This window comes from Lepidochelys olivacea, assembly GCF_965140295.1.
Source record: "Lepidochelys olivacea isolate rLepOli2 genome assembly, chromosome: 10".
Lineage (NCBI taxonomy): Eukaryota > Metazoa > Chordata > Testudines > Cheloniidae > Lepidochelys > Lepidochelys olivacea.
In genome coordinates this window covers 31,120,099-31,142,117 of record NC_140420.1, presented here as the reverse complement: position 1 = coordinate 31,142,117, position 22,019 = coordinate 31,120,099, and the positions used below count along the sequence as shown (strand labels likewise).

The window sequence follows — 22,019 nt, the reverse complement described above, 5'->3', positions numbered from 1 at the left end:
GGAAGGAGAGGGGCGTTGACTGGGGCAGCAGGGGGCAGTCAGGGGCAGGGGTTCCGGGGGCAGTCAGGGGACAGGGAGAACGGGTGGTTGGATGGGGCAGGGGTCCCAGGGGGACAATCAGGAACGAGATGAGGGGTAGGATGGGGCAGTTGAGGGCAGTCAGGGGCAGGGGGTCAAGGGCAGTCAGGGAGAAGGGGGGATGGATGGGGCAGGAGCCCCGGGGGTGGGCAATCAGGGGACGGGGGGGTTGGATGGGGCAGGAGTCCCGGGGGGCCGTCAGGGGGCAAGAAGCAGGGGGGTCAGATAGGGGGCGGGGGCCAGGCCATGTCTGGCTGTTCGGGGAGGCACAGCCTCCCCTAACTGGCCCTCCATACAATTTCAGAAACCTGATGTGGCCCTCAGGCCAAAAAGTTTGCCCGCCCCTGTGCTACATGCTATAGCAGGGGACTAGAGAGGGCAGAAGGATGCTGTGCTCAGAAAAATATCCCATGCACTTTCATTCTAAGCCATGCAGTGTTCTCCATTCTCACCTGAGAGCAAGGGCAAAACTCACCCAACTTTCCTGGCCCTTCCTCCAATAGAATATGTGGAATTGAAAGGCTGGTCCCAGGTCTTCCAGCTTCACCAGTAAGTGATACCCGTCTGCAGAGACTTCCATTACAGGTAGGGTGAGGAAAGCTGTCAAACACAGAAGCAGCACTATTACCACCACCAAAGGCAACCCTGAAACCCCCTTTCCCAGACTGGAAGAGAGGCAGGAAATGTTCCCTTTTGTGACTCCCCTTGAGCTTTATTGGCAGCCAATTGCTTCTTTGTGGCGGTTTCCCTTGATCTTGATCTGCTTTGTTTCTAGAGATAGTAGCAGCCCCTTGGGCCAGGGTGGATTTTATTCTGTTAGGTCGAGGTATTTAGCAATAGCTGAGTTGCACAAACTTTAATTGTTTTCTGTGGGGGGAGGAACTGTTTTGTTTGAAGGCCCCATCCAAGCAATAACAGAACCAGGTAGGGCAGAGGGTGCTGAGAAACCAGACCAGACTGGTTCTTCTGGACAAGGGGTGCTAACTCTCTCCAAAGGCCCAGAACACATGCTTTGAAACTCCTTTCTCTGACAAAAAGAAAAGGAGGACTTGTGGCACCTTAGAGACTAACCAATTTGTTTGAGCATAAGCTTTCGTGAGCTATAGCTCACTTCATCGGATGCACGAAAGCTTATGCTCAAATAAATTGGTTAGTCTCTAAGGTGCCACAAGTCCTCCTTTTCTTTTTGCGAATACAGACTAACATGGCTGCTACTCTGAAACCTTTCTCTGACATTGGTTCCTATTGGCCTGATTTTCCAAAATGCTGACCCCTGTAGCTCCCATTAAGGAGTGGGGATTGTGGGTGGAAATCAGTCAGTCTGTTTCCTGCATACTGTAGGTGATTTTTATTCTTGCAGCGTTGTGTGTAACACTGCTGTAAATGACTCTTGTTGCATGGCTATTGTGATAATCAAGGCTTGCTACAGTTCTGGAATTAAGCCTTCCATGTTTGCAGTATTATAGGAACAAAGTTTGGACTCACTACTACTAAATACTGAAACATACACATATTTAAGTTACGGCGAGGGTTGCTAAGTGTAGTATCAGGGCAGTGCAGAGATGACCTTTGAGTCTCCTTTGCATACAACACAGGGTGCAAGTTGCAGGGAATGTGTGTTTGGCTATAGCTGAGAATCTGGCCCAACATCCCTTCCCCACAACAGGAAGGATAACATCCCTCTGGCCAAATACGTGTAGAGAAAGGCACTTGTTGGAATTTGTCCCCACACTCATTGCGCAGCCAGCATAGCAGTGTTCAGACACAGCAATGTGCGCAGGATGTAATCAGATCACATGTGCAAGGAGTTCTCCATAACTGGAAAGGCTGGAGAATCACTTTTCTTTAAAATGAAAGATGAGAATCTGAGGAACAAGATGCTGCCGCAAAAGTGTGCGACCTAGACCCAGTGTGACCTGGTCCAATTGGAGCCCAGGCCTGAGGTGAGCCACCAGTAATTTCTGGCTGTGTGTTAATATTAATAAATAAGTTGATAAATAGGATGAAATTCCATAAGGACAAATGCAAAGTCCTACACCATAACGAGGGCCACTAACCTCTCGTGAGCGCCTCGTGAGCTGGGTGTGAACCTGCATTCTATCTCTGCTCACAGTGCCTGTCAGCAACTACTCTCCAGCTAACCTACACACAGTCTAAATGTATGAAGGAACCCTGCTGGGGTAACAGTCCAACAAATGGTTGGCCTTCTCTGAGGGCTTCAGCCCTGTCTCTGGGCCTGTTTAAACTCTAGCCACTTTCTCAGGCTCCAAAAGGAAACTTGTGCTCTTCTCAGGGCTTTGGCCACTTCACCAGTAGGGAGAACCAGTCCTGCCCACTACTCCGGGTCCCAACCAGAGACCCTATAAGTAGCAGCCACGTGCTGCTTTCTTTACTAGTTGCTACTGCTGTATTCCCTGGGCTGCTTTCCACTCTGTCCCATCACCTTCTTGGGTTCTCTGTCTGAGCAGGATCTCTCCCAGGCCTGCTTGCCTAAAGGACTTGTAACAGTCTCTGCCCCCTTTTTGTCAGGGTTCTTTCTCCCAGGCCGCTGTGCCTGGAGAGCTTCCAGTCCTATCCCTGCTGGAGCAGGGTTTCTCCCCAGTCTCTTTGCCTATGGAGTCTCACAGCCTTCCACTCCTTCATCCTTCTGGTCCCCACCAGCAACTGACCTGCTCAGCCCCTGAAGCGCCTTTTAACTGAGCCTGCTGGGCTCTGATTGGCTGCTTCCCTGCAGCCTCTCTAGGCAGGCCTGGAGAACCCACCTTCACTGCTCCTTTCCTGGGGCAGGGTGGGGTAGGACCGCAAGGCCTCCAGCATGGTACACCCCGTCACATACACATAGGAAGGAATAATCAATTGCACAAATACAAAATAGGAAATGACTGCCTAGGAAGGAGTATTGCAAAGAAGAATCAGGGATTACAGTGGATCACAAACTAAACATGCACCAACAATGTAATACTTTTGCAAATAAAATGGACATCATTATGGGATGTATTAGCAGGGCTGTTGTAAAAAAAACATGAGAAATAATTCTTCCACTCTACTCAGCATCAATAAGGCCTCAGCTGGAGTACTATATCTAGTTCTGGACACCGCACTTGGAGAAAGATGTGGACAAATTGTAGGAAATCCAGAGGAGAGCAAAACAAAACAAAAAACAACCTTCCCCCACCCTACCCCCCAAAAAGATTAAAGGTCTAGAAAACATGATCTACAAGGAAAGAATGAAAATATTGGGTTTGGGTAGTCTAGAGAAGAGAAGACTGAAGGTAGACATGATAACAGTCAAGTATGTAAAAGGTTGTTATAAAGAGGAGGGTGATAAACTGTTCTCCTTAACCACTGAGAACAGGACAAGAAGTAATGGGTGAAAATAGCAGCAAGGGAGATTTAGGTTGGACATTAGGTAAAATTTCCTGACTGTAAGGGTTTTTAAGAACAGGTTTGACAAACACCTGTCACAGATGGTCTAGATAACACTTAGTCCTGTAACAGTGAAGGGGACAGGACAAGATGATCTATCGAGATCCCGTCCAGTCCTACATTTCTTTATTATTCTAAGATTGTTATTACTTTTTAAGGAATTTAATTTTAAAATAACATTTATTGACATAAACTGTTTTTAAGAATTAAAAAGTAATTAAAGTGATCACTAGTAAATAAAAAGTATCTGTTTTGTTATGTATGAGTAATGATATATTAATACGCAAATACTCAGTAACAGAACTGCAACTTATTATTTACTCCCTGTACTTACAGTGTGAATTGATCTGCTGTTTCAACATCAATGAAAACATTTTTTTTTCAAAAGGAACACATTTTATATTGGTTATCCCAGGTGGTGATGTGACTGTCAGGAGGAGGCAGAGAGCTTACTCGTTATGCGATTGAAGAGAACTTTTAGTGTGCTCCACTTTGAAACCTGAGAACCTAGGTTTGCCCTCACGCGTAGGTTATAGGGCACGGTGGCAGAGATGTCCTCTGTGACGTTGCACTGAGTCACAATGATGAGCGAACATTCGCTGATGGGTATCCAGATCTCGTTGGCATAATCTCTTTCATACTCCCTGGGGAAAGCAAAGAAAAGCACACAGGCAATACAGGATAAAATAACACACCTCTATCCTCACCCCTTAACCATCCCATATCCTCTAAGGACTCTACCCAGAATCAGCTTCACCTGGGTACTACTCCAGGTTTTTCTTCTCCAGGTTTTTCTTCTTTGTTACCAGAAGCACATGAAGCGTGACATCCACCATTTGCAGAGGGAGAGCATACAGCCACAAGCACAAGGCACATTTGAGAACTTAAGTGGAGTTTAATTGGCTCGCAGGCCATGTGCTGGGCTCTGCTCAGGGGGAATTTCACCCTGGGGGACATGTCTAAGATTGAATTTTTAGTCATGTTTTAATTTACATGATCACAAATTCTACTGCAGACAAGATGCTAATGGACCGCTTGATGATTGCCGAAGATGAATCACTTGATGATTGCCCGGTTCTGTTCATTCTCTCTGAAGCACCTGGCATTGGCCACTGTAGGAAGACAGGATACTGGGCTAGATGGACATTGGTCTTACCCACTATCACCATTCTTATGTTCTTATGTTTCTAGCTAGTCATGCAGCTTAGGGTTAAAAACACAACTAGGAACAAATGTTTGTGCCCTGTCTACAAAAGAATTCACAATTTTACGAATTAATATTTGTTAAACTAAAAATTCACATGCAGACAAACTCCAATAGAATCAGATGTCCAACCCTCCTACCACACAACCTGAGACTGTTTGCCATCAGAGGGGACCCCTGGGGCTGGCATAATGGGAGTGGCAAAGAAGCAATAGGAGTGCATCTCAGCCTCCCTTATTCTTCAGTGTATCTGTGAGCGAGACGTGTGAAGCTGTTTGAGAAAACCCCTCCTTGGAGTGAATGAGAAAGCTGGAGTGAATGAACTCAGTGATGCAGCCGCAGTGACGATGCAGATGCTTTTAGCATTACAGTTTCTTTTTAGCAAGGTGACTGAATATTCTACTGACTTTATTTCTTCAGAACCCTCCTATATATTTTCCAAAATAATCTGCCGGCGGGGAAAAAATTCACTTGTATGTTTCTCTGTTCCCTCCCCTCCCTTTGTCGGTTGCCTGTCTTCCTAGCTTGTGAGCTCTTTGGGGCGGAGACTTTGTCTCCATAGCGGTGTGGAAAGCGCCTAGCCCATAGTGGGCACTGCTGTGATCCAAATAATACACAATTAATGATAAAGACCTGGGCTGCAGGCAGGCTCCGCATGAGGCCAATGACATTTTCCCACTTCTGCATTATTATTGATGGAACTGTCACATTTCTCCCGTATCAGTGTGCATAGACCTATGTATGCCATGTGCAGGGGATGCAGAGCTTTTGTCCAACTAGCATCCAGAGAGGGGAGAAAAAACAGGCGAGTTACCCCTGAAACTCAACAGAGTATCTCACAGTTTCTCCAGGGACCGTCACTGGACTCCAGGTCAGGAAGTGCTTCATGTTGGTGGACAGGATAGAGATATTCTGAGGGGCTGGCAGCAGGGCTTCTTCATCTAGGATTCCACCAAAGAGAGAGAAACAGCTAGCTGTGACCATTTGCTAAATGAACATTACAGTTTGGAAGGACATGATTCGATGATGAAGCTTCACGACGTGCTTCATCGTTGCCCTTCAACACTGCCACTCGAGCTCTGAAGGACTTTAAAAATTAGCATATAGGTTGAAATTATAATTGAAGATAGAATGATCAAGCACCTAGCTGTTTGTAATAACACAGGGACTCAGACCCAGGGCTGGTGCAAGGATGTTTTGCACCCTAGATGAAACTGCCACCTTGCACCCTGCTCCGCCCTGAGGCGTCCCCCCTGCAGCAGCTCCCCGCCGCCCCCCCTCCGCCCTGAAGCACCCCCCCCACAGCAGCTCCCCGCCACCCCCCTCCACCCTGAAGTGCCCCCCCGTGGCAGCTCCCCGCCGCCCCCTCTTCCCTCACGGAGCCGTGCGGCAATTCCCCTCGGCCCGGGGAGCCGTGCGGCAACTCCCAGCCCCAGCTCACCTCTGCTCCGCCTCCTCTCCGAGCACGCCGCCGCCGCCGCCACTTCTCCCACCTCCCAGGCTTGTGGCGCCAATCAGCTGTTTGGCACGCAAGCCCGGGAGGGAGAGAAGCAGAGCACGGCGGGGCGCTCAAAGGAGGAGGCAGAGCAGAGGTAAGCTGGGGCGGGAAGCGGTTCCCCTGTGCGCCACCCCCGTTACTTGCTGCAGGCGGCCTTCCCTGCGCCCCTCTGCCCCAGCTCACCTCCGCTCCACTGCCTCCCCGGAGCGCGCTTTTGGCCGCCCCCAACCACTTGGCACCCTAGGCGACCACCTAGTTCGCCTAGTGGTTGCACCGGTCCTGCTCAGACGACCATGACTTGTGTAAAGGAAAATCATGCCTCTCCACTCCATTAGAGTTGTTTGAAGAGGTCAATAAAATAGTGGATAAAACTGGACCTTTTAGAAAGGCATCCAATCTAGAATGAGCAACTCTGAGTGATGGAGAAATCACATCCCTCGGTAAGTTGCTCCAGTGGTTAATTCCTCTTGCTGCCTTATTTCCAGTCTGAATTTGTTTGGCTTCAGCTTCCAGCCATTGGGTCTTGTCCTGCCTTTTTCTGCTAGATTAAAGATCCCTCTAGTATCAGATATCTTCCCCTTAATCATCTCTTGGATAAACTTAATAGGCAAAGCCTCTCACTGGGAGGGAGGTTTTCCAAACTTTGGATAAGTACTATAGTTCTTTTCTGAACCCCTTCTAATTTTTCAAATGTGGACACGGGACCTGCATGCAGTATTCCAGGCATGGTCCCATGTGTGCCATATAAAGGGGTCTTACTGTTGTCTCACTACCCCCTCATAGCATGAGTTGGCAGTTCAGCAGCTCTGCCCCACTGTCCTCCTCTGGGTGTCAGGGATCACGGGGGCCAACTTTCATCAGCGCCGGTGGGTGCTCGCGCCCCGTCCCCACCCCGCCCCAACTCCACCCCTCCCTGCCCCTATTCGATCCCTCTCCAAATCCCTGCCCTGGCCCTGCCTCCTCCCCCAAGCACGCCGCGTGCCCCCCCCCCCCCCAGGCTTGCCACATGAAACAGCTGTTTCGTGGCGCAAGCGCTGGGAGGGATGGGAGAGAAGCAGGACCCAGCAGTGCGGTCAGGGGCGGAGGCGGAGCGGAGGTGGGGGGTGGGGGGTGGGGTGGGGAGCTGCCGGTGGGTGCACCCAATTTTTCCCTGTGGGTGCTCCAGCCCCGGAGCACGCACGGAGGTGACGCCTATGTCAGGGATGTGGAATGATGATGACTTGGCCCTCTGGCCAGGTCACACTATAGGTCCTCCCCTTCCAGGTGTTGATTGCCAGGATCCATGGATTAGAATTCTGAGAGCCAGGGTTAGCTGATATTTCCACAGTGCCACCATATAGCCCTGCAACCAGGGAGCACTGTGGGGAGTAAGTGCTGTAGGACATACTGCCCAAGGGACCCAGAGTGACGACAGTACCCTGAGGTCCTCTGATTGGCCAAGCACCCTATTTAATCCTCCACGGTGGCCCAGGAACTTTTGTGGGCAATCACATAGACTTCTGGTCTGCTGCAATGCCAGACCTCACCTTGTATCCTGATCTCTGGTCTCTGATCCCAGCCTGACTCTTGCCTCCTGACTCCAGCCTGGTACTACCTCTGATCTTGGGTCTTCAACTATGGCCTGACTCTGACCCTCATTCCTGCCTCCTGATTCCAGCCTGGTATTGCCTCTGATCTTGGGTCTTCAACTATGGCCTGACTCTGACCCTGATTCCTGCCTCCTGATTCCAACCTGGTACTGCCTCTCATCTCTGGTCTCTGATCCCAGCCTGACTCTGACCCTGACTTTTGCTAACTAACAGTGGCTATGAACCAGAGTTAGGCCTGGCCTTGGCAGAATACTAACACACCAGGTATTGGCTAATCAAGTCAGCACATGCCTGACCGGTGAGGACGGTACAACAACACCCAGAATGCTCAAGTTACCACGTAAACAAATTCCCAAGAGGTAGCACAGGAACACACTGACCCCTCATAAGATAAGGAGGGGAATGACAGGATAATGAATGAGGATGTTTTGTTCAAACTAGTAGGTACAAAGTATAGGGGTGGTGACTAACAACATCTGGAATGTAATACATAAGTTGTGTGTATCAATGTATAAAAGGAGAAGTCATTGAAGGGGCATCTTTCTATCAACGAAGGGAACAGCATTCTGTTATGTTGACTGAGCCTTTACCTTGTCACGGGTGTACATGTTAAACTAACTCTGTCATTCCCTGATTTTTGAGTGCTTGACTTTGCAACCTTAACATTCATTTAACACAGTTTTGTATACAATTTCCTAAATTATTTTAAGATGCAAACTGAAAAACAAATCCCATCATACAGAAATTCAGGGCTCATCATTTAGATCCATTGCACAGGTCTCTGCCCCTTGAGTTAATGGGGTAACTAGTAGCGGCAGCAGACTACTGTTCTCTGTGTAAACCAGCTACTACAGAGGGGTAAGGCCAGAGGGTTTCAAAACTAGTTTCTGACAGAAAAGGACTGTTGCTTCATTTACCTTATTTGTTCAAGCCCAGTTATGAGAGGAGTTTGTGCCAGTGGATTAGGTATTGAATTAGGCATAACTCACTGGACAGGGCACTCGTACTGTGCTTTGTGGATAATAAACCTGGCTGAGCGCCTTCACCAACAAACTGAGCCTGTGGTCTTTCTTTCTGAATAACATCAGGGTCTGCTGGATCAACATGCTGCACGCTCTGTGAGAGCAGCTAACACTGGAGCTCCAAGAATAGCAGCATTAACAACTGTGCAGCATCAGCAATGCTCTGTAACACTAACAAAAGAACCCAGCTCTAGTGAGTCCTCCAACCCCTGTTCACCAACTACTGTAGCTGTGACCACTAGGCCAGCCTGCCTACGGCTCGGTCTCTTTCACTGATGTCCCAAACAAAGAAAGTCTGTCAGAATACTGTCAATCAACACATCTTCCACCTCTCAGGCTCTAGTTAACCTCTTCTCAGTTGATGCAGGGTTTATATATACATCAGCATCACAAGTGGTAACACCATCTCCCTGCTCCTAACCATAATCCCCTGTTTATTTATCCAAGGATTATTTTAGGTCTCTTTGCCATCACATCATGGGAGATCATGTTCAGTCAGACTCCACCAGGACCCCTGATCCTTTTAAGAGTCTCTGCTTTCTAGGGTACAGTTCCCTGTCCAGTCCTGTGACCTATATTTTTGGGTCCTAGACATATGACCTCGCATATAACTGTATTAAAACATGTTATTCAAGTGAGCTCATTTTACCATGCAATCTAGATTGTACTATATAACTGATCTGTCCCCTTCATTATTTGCCACTCCACCATGTTTTGTGTGATCTGCAAACTTCACCAATAATGATTTTATATTTCCTCCCAGATCAGTGATAATCATATTGAATACCATTGAGCCAAGAACAGATTCTTAGAGAACTTCACTGCCCCTATTTGTTGATAACTCCCCTTTACATTACTTTTGGGGACCTGTTAGTTGGACACTTTAATCTATTTAACATGGGCTACCTTGATTTTGATCAGTGATAATATTTTAATCAAGATGTCATGTGGTACTAAGTCAAACTTCTTGCATAGGTAGGTCTAGTTATATCATGTCAATAACATCTTTACCAACCTCATCGCAAACCAATGTCAAGTTTATTTAACAAGACCTATTTTCCATACAAATCTGTTGAATAGGATTAACCATATGACCATTCTTTACTTCTTTATTATCGAAGTCTTGTATCAGACCTTCCATGGTTTTATCTGGGATTGACATCAGGCCCACTAGCCTACTTATCTGGGTCACTGTTTACCCTTTTTTAAATATAGGCACAGCATTAGCTTTTTTCCAGTCTGCTGGAACTTCCTCAGTGTCCAAGATTTGTTAAAAATCAGTATCAGTGGTTCAGAGGGCTCCTTGGTCAATTCTTTTAAAACTTCTGGGTGCAAGCTGATTTAAAAATGTATGACTTAAGCGGTTGCTGTTTAACAACCTCTGCAGTTACTGCTGGCATGTCAAGTATTTAATGGTCTCTGTACTGTGTGAATATGGCATCACGCTTTTTCCAGATACAGAACAGAAATATTTACTGAACACTTCTGCCTTTTCTGCATCATCAACAATTTTACCATCCTTCCCTAGTGGCACTTTAGGGTTCAATTTCCAGATCCCAGATCCTGAATCACAGCTGATGGGGCCCTGGGATGCATACTCTTCAGGAGTGGGTAGACAGGATCCTCACTCAACAGGATGAAGCTAATGGAAAACAGCTGTCTTCCCTGCCTAACCTGAATTAATCAGAACAGACCACACCATCTACTCAGGACCTCATGAAGTAATCTGGAAGGAAGGAAGAGAATTTCAACTTTGCTCTTCAGAGAGGAGCCTAGAGGACCCTGATGCTTTGCACCACTACTCCTCCTTGTGATAAGTTGGATAGCTGAAGACAAGGTTTAGCTACAGTGACACACAGAAGTTTCTCATTCTTACTGTACTTCACATAGTTTTATATAACTCATTAAATCAGTCTTGGAAATGTAAAAGTCTGCTTGCCCGTAGCAAGTAACCTTTTTTAATAGGCAAGTAAAATATTAGTTTTTAAGTACAATTACTGCCACGGGAAGGATGGATTAGAACATCTGAGCCTAGGATGACACATTTTTATGACAATTTTGCAAGATTTAATTCAATCGGCACAAAAGAAAGCTTAGGGTTCTGATGTACTTGTTCTGGTGTGAATAAATCCACTGAGGTAGATGATATTTACTTGCCTAAGAATATTTAACAGCAAATCTGAAAAGCACTAACAGAAAAAGCATATGAGGAACACAGGTTGTCTCAATTATCATTCAATACCTAATCCACTGGCACAAACTCCTCTCATAACTGGGCTTGAACAAATAAGGTAAATGAAGCAACAGTCCTTTTCTGTCAGAAACTAGTTTTGAAACCCTCTGGCCTTACCCCTCTGTAGTAGCTGGTTTACACAGAGAACAGTAGTCTGCTGCCGCTACTAGTTACCCCATTAACTCAAGGGGCAGAGACCTGTGCAATGGATCTAAATGATGAGCCCTGAATTTCTGTATGATGGGATTTGTTTTTCAGTTTGCATCTTAAAATAATTTAGGAAATTGTATACAAAACTGTGTTAAATGAATGTTAAGGTTGCAAAGTCAAGCACTCAAAAATCAGGGAATGACAGAGTTAGTTTAACCATATGCCTTTAGTTTGGCTCCCTTACATGTCTGCATTATGATACAGTTTCTAATTACATCAGCACATACTATTTTTCCCACACTAGCTCTGTCTCATTCAGCAAACAGGATGGATGGTGCTCAGGGACTGAATCAGGTGCTGTTAAATGCTTCAGTATCTTTCATTCTGGCATTTCCTAACTTTTGAGTCCTTGATTTTGGAACCTTAATGTTCTTTTAATGTAGGGGGTTTTTTAATGTAAAGAGCAGTTACGAATTCTATCTTTAGGTTGCCAGTCATTTCCATTATAATAATTTGGCTTACAGCAGGACTTTGAAATTTGGTAAAGGGATAGTCCTGAGGCCAGGGAGATGTCTTTTGTTGACCCCAAGATGTTCTGATTTGGGAAAGTTATATCTTCATTTACAATATGTGTTTTCCTCAGTACACATTGTTCCTGGTTTGCTGCCAAAACCCACAAACATTCTATTAGCACTTCCCTAGAACCTGACTTCAGCTTGCCACACACAACTGCTCTGGATCAAACAAAGGCACAATGGATCATCCACCTATATTGGCAAGTACCCTGCAGCCAACAGCTAACTGTGTGGTACTAAAAAACCACCAAATTATAAGTTTGAGTCTTCCCTTTTCTGGGTGGTGGTAATAATTGTGGGCTTCTTACAAACCTTGTTATACAGCAAGCCCTTCTACCCAACTGAAAGATAACACAAGCTAGGAAGAGGCCAAATTTTGAGCTAGATTGACTCCCAAAAAAAACCTACCAAATCTAAGTGCCCAACTGTGCTATCTGAAAAACAAGGCTACTAGTGTTTATGTAACTCATTGTTTCAGTATGTAATACACCCTTCTCAAGTATCTGGTTCACCAAGGACAACAGCTGCTGTAATCAATCCTTTAGCTCAAGTGCTAGAGGTCTGTGCTGCAGTGTTAGGGCATGGCTACACTTGCAGATGTAGAGCACTTTGAGTTAAACCTGCCTTCGGAGAGCGCAGTAGGGAAAGTGCTGCAGTCTGTCCACACGGACAGCTGCAAGCGCACTGGCGTGGCCACATTTGCGGCGACTTGTGATGACATTGGGAGTGGTGCATTATGGGAAGTTATCCCACAGAGCACCTCTTCCCATTCTGGCGCTGTGGCTTGTGGGAAGGGTGTGGGGCATTCTGGGTCCTGTCCCAACGCCCTGTGATGCACTGGTTCGCATTCCAGCAAGCCCTGTGCTTCCGTCCACATTTGGCGCCTTCTTTCAACATTTTTTGTACTGCGCGCTCTGTCTTCCCTTTTGGTCTGTGGGAATGGAGCCTGAACTGCTGAGGAGTATGCTGACGAGTCTTGCCACCACGTCACGTTTTGTAGTTGAGTTATTCCTGATGATCCAAAGTGACAGTGAGGGCTCCGACAATATCAGCTCGAGTAACGCATATGACACGAGTTTGCTTGCGGCATTCACGGACATGCTCACCACCATGGAACGCCGCCTTTGGGCTCGGAAAGCAAGCACTGAGTGGTGGGATCACATCATCATGCAAGCCTGGGATGATGAGCAGTGGCTGCAGAACTTTCGGATGAGAAAAGCCACTTTCATGGGACTGTGTGAGGAGCTCACCCCCACCCTGCGGTGCAAGGACACGAGATTGAGAGCTGCCCTGATGGTGGAAAATTGAGTGGCTATTGCAATCTGGAAGCTGACAACTCCAGACAGCTACTGACCAGTCACTAATCAGTTTGGAGTGGGAAAGTCGACCGTTGGAATCGTATTGATGCAAGTTTGCAAGGCCATTAATCGCATCCTGCTCAGAAGAACCATGACTCTGGGTAATGTGCATGCCATTGTGGATGGCTTTGCACAAATGGGTTTCCCTAACTGCGGAGGGGCGATAGATGGTGCACATATTCCAATTCTGGCACCAGCCCACCTACCCTCCGAGTACATTAATCGGAAGGGGTATTTCTCTATGGTTCTCCAGGCGCTTGTCGATCACCGTGGGCGTTTCATTGACATTAATGCAGGCTGGCCCGGAAAGGTGCATGATGCATGCATCTTTCAGAACACTGGCCTGTTCAGGAAGCTGCAAGCCAGGACTTTTTTCCCAGACCAGAAGATCACCATAGGGGAAGTCGAAATGCCCATTGTGATCCTTGGAGACCCCGCTTACCCTTTAATGCTGTGGATTATGAAACCGTACACAGGGAGCCTTGACAGCACCAAGGAGCAGTTCAACAACAGGCTGAGCCAGTGCAGAATGACTGTGGAGTGTGCTTTTGGCCATTGAAAGGGCCGCTGGTGCTCTCTGTATGGGAAGCTGGACCTGGCCAATGACAGCATCCCCACGGTTATATCTGCGTGCTGTACCCTCCATAACATTTGTGAAGGGAAGAGTGAACGATTCACTCAGGCATGGTTCAACACCTGGAGGCTGAATTTGAACAGTCAGAGAGCAGGGCTATTAGAGGGGCCCACTGCGGGGCTGCAAGGATTAGAGATGCCTTGAGGGGGCAATTTGAGGCTGAAAGCCACCAGTAATGTCTGGTGCCCTGCATGGGAGTGAACTGCAGTGGTTCTAACGTTAGTAGGAATCTGTGTTTGCTGATGTAAGCAGAGTCAGGATGAGCTCTACCCTGACATCTGGTGGCGAGTCATGGTGGGTTGTGGAAAAGAACTTCAGGGGCTGATCTCATTTGCATAGGAACACCCACCCTGCCTAGATGGTCACTTTGGCTGCTGCAGGAGCCCCAGTTTCTCTGTTATTGGGGCAGGAATAAACTGTTATTATCCTGATTATGTGAATTAAGGACAGTGGAACTGTACTTGGCCTTTTGTTATGATGGAGGGACTCACCATCAACTAAGCAGCACTCGCTAGGCAAGGGTCATGGGTTCCAAAATGCAGTGAATGGAGAGAGGCTGGGGACAGGTATTAATAGTTGGTGGTATAGGCCCCTCTGGTGAGGGCCTTATATGCTAATTGCACTTCCTCCTCTTTCTACTGTAGAATATCAGAGCTAATTTTGATTCAGTTAGGAGTCTAGTTACAGGATGCTGAGCTGAATTCACTTTGGGCTAATGGTGCACTATCACTGAGGCTCCCCTACTACAAGCTGAAATCACTGAGTGTTGTGTTAAGTAGTGGGGGAGCCTGAAGATATAAGGTGGAGCAGTTTGCGGGATGGCGAGCAGAGCATTGCAGTTTGCGGGACGGCGAGCAGAGCAGAGCGGCTGGTGGAGCAGAACAGTTTGTCGGATGCCTAGAGCAGCTCATGGGGGTGGCTGGCAGAGCGGAGCCCCATGGAGAGGTGGGGCAATCAGCTTTGGACCATGTAGGTGCCCCTTAAACCCCCCCCCATCTCCACCCAGGTTGGGAGGTAAAACTCTGCAGATAAACTTTTGAACACTGGGGCTGCCCTGACCAGGGACAGAGACTTTTGGGTTGTTGGACTTTTGGGACTTTGGGTGATTTTGGGTTGCTGGACTCAAGAACCAAAGGGAAAGGAAACGCCCCAATTTGCTTGGGGTGGGTTTTTTTTGCTCATGGGTTGTGTTATGAATCCTGTTGGTGGTGTTTCCCCAACATAGTGCCACATTGTTTCTCTCTGTTATTAAAAGGCTTTTTGCTACACTCAGACTATGTGCTTGCGAGAGGGGAGGTATTGCCTCTTGGAGGCGCCCAGCGGGGGTGGTATATATTTGTCCCAGGTCACTGGGTGGGGGCTCGAGCCGGTTTTGCATTGTATTTTTGGAATGGAACCCCTAGATACTGAACCCGGCCCTTGTTGCTGCCAACTCTGATGGGCAGAAGGGTTACACTACGCTGACTTGCAGTGCCTGTTTCTTTCCTGGGCTAAGGTATCTTTTACTTTATGCAATAATAAAGAATGTTTTCAAAGCCAAAAAATCCATTTATTGAAAAGAAAATTCATTTATTGAAAAGAAACACAACTGCTTGGGAAACAGAAAGGTCAAGAGGGTGGGGTGGGGAACGGTACAATCACCGATTTGCGTATGTCCTGTTCTCATACTCAGCCTTCCTGTCCGGAGTGCGGTGCAATGAGTGCTGCACTTCAGGGTGGCGATACTGCATGGCAATGGGGGTTGAGTGCAGTGAGTAAGGGTCGTAGTTTTCAGGGCTGGGTGGTGAAGCTACAGGTGTTGGAAGGAGCTGGTGGTGGTAAGAACCCGGATGTTGGGGAAAGTGGGTTGGAGGTGACATGGGGGCACAAGGGAAAGAGTTTTGGGACAAGGGCTGCCGGGGGGGCGGGGGAGGCGGGCACGGTAGTGCTCCACCTGCATTGCTACGAGTGCCTGGATAGAGTCCGCTTGGTGCTTCATGATGCTTTTGAGCCGATCTGTGCTTTGCTGCGGAGCACCGCGCTTTTCTGCCGGCGCCCCTCGTTCTGCTGGCGGATCCTCCTTTCCCTGTCCCGCCACTCCTGAACTTTCTGATTTTCATGACTTGAATGCTGCATTACTTCATGCAACATGTCTTCCTTGAGCCTCTGTGGCCTCTTTCTGATTCTTTGGAGTCTTTCAGCCGGTGATAACAGACGGCTGAGATCTGAAGGTTGGATCTATAAAGGCAAAATGCAACGCTTAACAGAGGCAGCATTCTTCACGCCAGACAGAGCAATGATTCCCCTGTACTTAAGGGCAAGCCCAGTCTACACAATAGCAGAATTTGCCCGTCCCAAAGCGAGCGCACATAACCCACAGGAGCCCCAAAATGGTGAGTAAGCACAGGGTCAAGCGTGACTGATTGTTTCACGGCTCTACTGTCCTCTGGGTTTCTGTGCCTTGGGGAGAGCCAACAGCGGCAGCGGGCCCCTATACTGAACACTGTCCCCACATTTTCCACAGGAGTTCGTCCTGGAAGAGATCTCACTGCTGAGGGTGACCTGGGATGCAAGAGAGGGTCTTCTACTAAAATGCAGCTTCAGTCTGGCCCACATGCAGCTTGCCTGTGTGCAGCAATGGTCCCCCCGCCTCTCATGGCACAGTGACACAGACAAGTTAGCCTGACTGGGACAAGGACCACAGTGGCTCTCCCGAGAAACCTGCGCAAGCGCATTGCCCAAGTTCTGGATTAGACCTTTGAAGAGATCACTGAGGCCAATTACCGTGATATGAGAGAGCACATCAATGCCCTATTCCGCATCTAGGCAGGCATGCAGCCCTAACCCTCCTCGCCACAAGAGCCCGCACTGAATAACTTCCTTCCAAAAATAAAAGCCGCTTACCGGGAACCTCCTCTGATGTTTGTCCTTCCCCAAGCACTGGCCGTCGCAACTGGCTACCTTCCTCCTGGCTTGAGAACAGCTCCTGGCTGCATGCATCTAGGGATTCCAGGGTGTCTTCCTCTGCTGGAGCACCCTCGCTCCCACTTTGCTGCTGCTCCTCCTGCCTTGTTGAACTGGGCTCTGAAGTGTCCATGGTGGTACTCGGAGTGGAGGTGCGGTCACCCCCAAGTATCGCATCCAGCTCTTTGTAGAAACGGCAGGTCGCAGGGGCAGCACTGGAGTGGCGGTTTGCCTCGCGGGCTTTGCGGTAGGCATTCCACAGCTCCTTCACTTTAACCCTGCACTGCAGTGCGTCCCGGGCATGGCCTCTTTCCATCATGTCCCTTGATATTTGCCTGAAGGTATTGTAATTCCTATGGCTGGAGCACAGCTGGGACTGGACAGTTCCTCCCCCCCAAACACTGATGAGGTCCAGCACCTCGCCATTGCTCTATCTCGGGGATCGCCTGGCGCGTGGAGGCATGGTTACCTGGAAAGATTCACTGAGAGCACTCCTGGCTGAGCAAACAGGAAGGGGATTTTCAAAATTCCCAGAGAATTTAAAGGGAGGGTCTGACGGTTGGTCACCTGAGGGCAGGGCAGTAGAGTTCAAAGTGATGACCAGAGTGGCTAGAACAGGCATTGTGGGACACTTCTGGAGGCCGATCAGAGGGCACTAACAGACCAGGGCATCCACACTGGTGCCGCAGCACCCCAGCCGGGGCCCAGCAATTGTTATGCTTCTTGTGGAGGTGGATTATCAGGAGCGCTCCAGCCACAGAGTCCAGGTGCTCTACGTGCCTTGCCAGTGTGGACGCGTCATGAGTTAGGGCACCCGGGGCTGTTTAATGAGCTCTAACTCGCAAGTGTAGCCAAGCCCAAAGCTTCCACCTCTCACAGAGGTGGAGTAATTGTGCCGACGGGCGAGCGCTCTCCCGTCTGCATAGCGTGTCTTCACCAGATGCACTACAGCAGTGCAGCTACGCCAGTGTAACGTGGTAGTGTAGACTTGCCCATAGTCTGAAGCCAGAGGCACAACTGTGTAGCCAGCATGACAGAGGAGTGCAAGAAAGAGATTTCCTCAAATGAATTACCCGGAATCATAAAAGACACCTGACCCTGTAGCTCTCTGTCATCTTGTGGGGTCTCAGAGTCACTCCCCAGGTTGTGGTCAGGAACATACACTCAAAACACAGGATACATAATTCAATGTTTCTGTTAAATACCCAAACCAACAATTATTAATAAGCACCTCCAGCCACCCCTATGCCACAGACACCTCATCAAAAACAATGAGGAAACCCTGTGATTAACCCTGGGAGAAAGGAGATGTTAAAGCCATCATAAATAGGGGAGTGGTGACTAGGAGGAGGGAGGTGATCATGATGGTCCCTTCTGGCCCATAGTCTGTGAGATGTTACCACTGTATACAGCATTGGGGAGAGCCATGCAGGACTGCTGGATAAAGTTCTGCAGTCTAGATTTGGAAAAGAATGTTGAAAAACTGGAGAGGGTGCAGAAGCTAGACACAAAAATTATTCAAGGACTGAAGAAAAGGCCTGATCATGAGAGACTTACAGAGCTTTATTATGCTGTACCTCCATGGGGAGACAATGTCAGGTGCTAAGGGGCTCTTTAATCTAAGGGAGGGGGAAGCAGAACAAGAGTCAATGGCAGAAAGTTAAAGCCAGATAAATTCAAATTAGACATTAGGAACAAATGTTAGCAGTGAGGGTGATTAACCATGGGAACAAACTAACCCAGGTGGAGTCTTCATCTCTTAATGTCTTCACATCAAGATCTGATGCCTTTCTGGAAGACATGCTTTAGCCAAACACAAGTCATTGGATTCAGTGCAGGGGGAACGGGCCTGTGTTATGCGTAGGGCCTTACCAAATTCATGGTCCATTTTGGTCAATTTCACAGTCATGGGATTTTTAAAATCATAAATTTCATGATTTCCGCAATTTAAATCTGAAATTTCACAGTGTTGTGATTTTTTGGGTCAGGACCCCTACAGGAGTTGTAGGGGGGTTGCAACGTTATTGTAGGGGGGGGTTGCGGTACTGCTACCCTTACTTCTGTGCTACTGCTGGCGATGGTGCTGCCTTCAGAGCTGGGCAGCTGGAGAGCGGTGGCTGCTGGCCAGGAGCCCAGCTCTGAAAGCAGAGCTGCAGTCAGCAGCACCGCAGAAGGATGGCACGGCATGGGATTGCCACCCTTACTTCTGTGCTGCTGCCTGCAGAGCTGGGCCCTGAAGTCAGCAGCCGCCACTCTCCAGCTGCCCAGCTCTGAAGGCAGCAATGCAGAAGTAAGGGTGATAATGTCATGATCCCCCTAAAATAACCCTGTGACACCCCTGCAATTCCCTTTTGGGTCAGGACCCCCAATTTGAGAAACACTGCTCTCCCCCATGAAATCTGTGTAGTATAGGGTAAAAGCACACCAAAGACCAGATTTCATGGAGGGGAGGGGAACAGATTTCATGGTCCAGGACATTTTTTTTATGGCCATGAATTTGGTAGGGCCCAAATTATGCAGAAGGTCACACTAGATAATCTAGTGGGCTCTTCTGGCCTTAAAATCCATTAATCTTGCCCTTCTGGTTCATTTCTTGCCTTCTGTTCCTTTCCCCTATTTAGAGGTTGGCATTACCCTTGGGAATCTCTGTGATAGAATTAAGGAGCCTCCATGCCAAGTGTAAGGATTTTAATTTCTTCCCTTTTCCCTTTACGCTCTTTTTGACAAGCCTCCTCATTTCTGGGAAGTTCCCCTACATAAAAGTCAGTGTCTGTGGGCTAAATTTTGGTATCTTTCTTTGTAGATGTAGAACGTAATTACATTCTTTTCACTGCTGCTTAGTCCTAAACAACATGCAGGAGATGGTTAAAAAGTAGCTATAGCTGATGTCACTATGTCAAGAATAGCCTCCCCTCTTGAGTGCTTCACTTCTAGCTGCTCCAAGAAGTGGTTGTTTAAGACAGTTGTTTTCAGCCAAGGGTACTGTACCCCCAGGGGGTACGCAGAGGTCTTCCCGGGGCTACATCAACTCATCTAGCTATTTGCCTAGTTTTACAAGAGGCTACATAAAACGCACTAGCAAAGTCAGTACAAACTAAAATTTCATACAGACAATGATTTGTTTATACTCCTCTGTACACTGAAATGTAAGTACAATATTTATATTCCAAATGATTTATTTTATAATATATATGGTAAAAATGAGAAAGTCAGCAATTTTTCAGTGACAGCGTGCTGTGACGCTTGTATTTTTATGTCTGATTTTGTAAGCAAGTAGTTTTTAAGTGAAGTGAAACTTGTGGGTGCGCAAGACAAATCAGACTCCTGAAAGGGGTACTGTAGTTTGGAAAGGTTGAGAGCTTTAGAAGACAATTTAGAAACAGAGAAAAGGAATAGGAAGATCTAACGGGTTTCCTAAAACTCCAGAACAAGGATTGTGGTCAACTTCTCTGCTCCTCATGCACAGGAAAATTAAAATGAGAGATTTTTTTTTGCAATTTTTCAAAATTTGGCCAGTTTTGTCACACTTTAAAAACAGTCGTCATATGCTTCCCCATTCCACATTCAGCGAGTGTGGAAGACATTTCCTAAAAACGTTAAATCATATCACTAAAATGGGGTCAACATTTCTCCTCTTCCCCTTTATGGGAAAATGAAAGACTTTTATACTTTGTGTAATGAAAGAATCCAGAGAGAGTCTGTTCCTGGCTCATGCAAAACTATTAGCCACCCCTGAGAGCTGCATGGAGCAGGAAGGAGCCGGGCAAGATACAGCATGATTCAGAAGCAGAGACTACACACTTATGAAACACAGAACCCAATGAATATTTAGTCCTGCCATGCGCGCAGGGGACTGCTCTAGATGACCTCTCAAGGTCCCTTCCAGTCCTCTGATTCTATGAATCTGAGCTGACAGGCACTGTGTGAGGATCCTTCCTAGAGGGATTAAAGAGTTGTGGAATACATGGTTTGAAGCAGAGATCCAATTGCTACTGATGTTAAGGGAATGATTCCCACTGGCTTTCTTTGGTGGGATGTGTCTTGGCCCCAGCATAAGAAGCACAGAAAAGCAGGCAGTAAAACACTTTCAGTCCCCCAAGATATCTACAGCCTTGTGCTTCACCTTTCAGGTCAGGCTTACATGTTAGTAACAAAAACTTTGTAACTTGCACTCTGAGCCTGCAGCTGTAACGCAGACAGAACCATCATTAAGGCAGTCTGGTCCAAAGAGGGCTTGTAGGGTCACCCTTTTAGATGTCAATGAAAACTAGGAAATACTACCAAAAGATCCTAGACACACATCATCCGCTTTGTCCCAAAGTTGAAATCCTCCTTTGGATTTGATAGTCCCTTTCTATAATTTGTTCACAAATTTCCTTTTTAATCTGATTATTCCAGGATTAGCTCAGGCAAAGATTTCTAACTCAAGACCACTTGTTCTTAATCTTTTACAAACTGGATTGAATCTCATAATTTGAATACAATAAATGTTAAAAAGCGAGAGAAGATATTTGACACCCTTCCCCCAAATGTACTTGTTATTCTAACTTGTCGCCTTTGGGCATTTTGGCCATTTACCTGTGAGAAGAGGTGCAATCACAGAGCAGAGAATGAAGATGAGGCTTGTGAACATTTCACTCAGACTCATTGTCTTTGTCCAGGTTCATGCCATGTAGTTTGGCTCTGAGTTTCCTCTTCCCAGACAAGGAACACCATTCAGTCTATCCATGCTTTGAGCAATGTGGGGATTCTGAATCTCAGCACACACTTTGTGTGGATGTCACTGCAGAGTGGAAACTGATCCTGTAATGATCAAGCCAGGAACAGGCATCCTCCTGCCTACACAGCCAGATGCATTGCTTAGGAGGGCGTGGCCACAAGGAGTGCCAGGGATAATTGCATACAATCATCTGCTTAAAGGGTTGTGCAATTACCCAGCTAGAATAGACAAGGACAGTTGCTCAACTAGAATAGACAAGGCTGTCCCTCTTTTAACTGAACAGCTACTACATATATTAAGGTAGGCCATTGCACAGGTAAAACCAGATTCTTTTGCTTATTCTGTTGCCCAGAACACTAGCCCTGTAATTACCAATGGTGAGGAGTATCCCTTCCTGGGTACCTCACAGACACTGGATGCTGATGGTGCTGTCAATAGTAGCATTACTACAGCACAGACCAAGGTCATGAAGTTCTTCCTGGTTGCCTATATGCAGATCAATAACTCAGAGTTTGGGGAGTCTGTGAGACCCAGCACATCTCCCGAACCTGGTGTTGCAACAACTCCTGACAGTGAGAAGAAAGGAGAT

General features: G+C 47.4%; 1 protein-coding gene across 2 annotated transcripts in view; it reads right to left on the bottom strand.

Moving 5' to 3' along the window:
• The window catches only part of IL20RB (interleukin 20 receptor subunit beta), a 33,363-nt gene extending 11,857 nt beyond the window's left edge, over positions 1–21,506 (bottom strand). Inside the window, exons 1-4 of one of the 2 annotated variants that reach the window (XM_084641884.1) lie at positions 21,289–21,506; positions 5,523–5,649; positions 3,958–4,148; positions 554–678 (exon numbers count right to left, since the gene is read on the bottom strand). In XM_084641884.1, the coding sequence (XP_084498010.1) occupies positions 554–678; positions 3,958–4,148; positions 5,523–5,649; positions 21,289–21,358 (513 nt within the window). In that variant the 5' untranslated portion in view covers positions 21,359–21,506. Of the gene's footprint in view, positions 1–553; positions 679–3,957; positions 4,149–5,341; positions 5,488–5,522; positions 5,650–21,288 lie in introns of those variants that run through there. The other variant, XM_084641885.1, reaches the window with a different exon arrangement.
• Between the last annotated feature and the right edge of the window lie 513 nt (positions 21,507–22,019).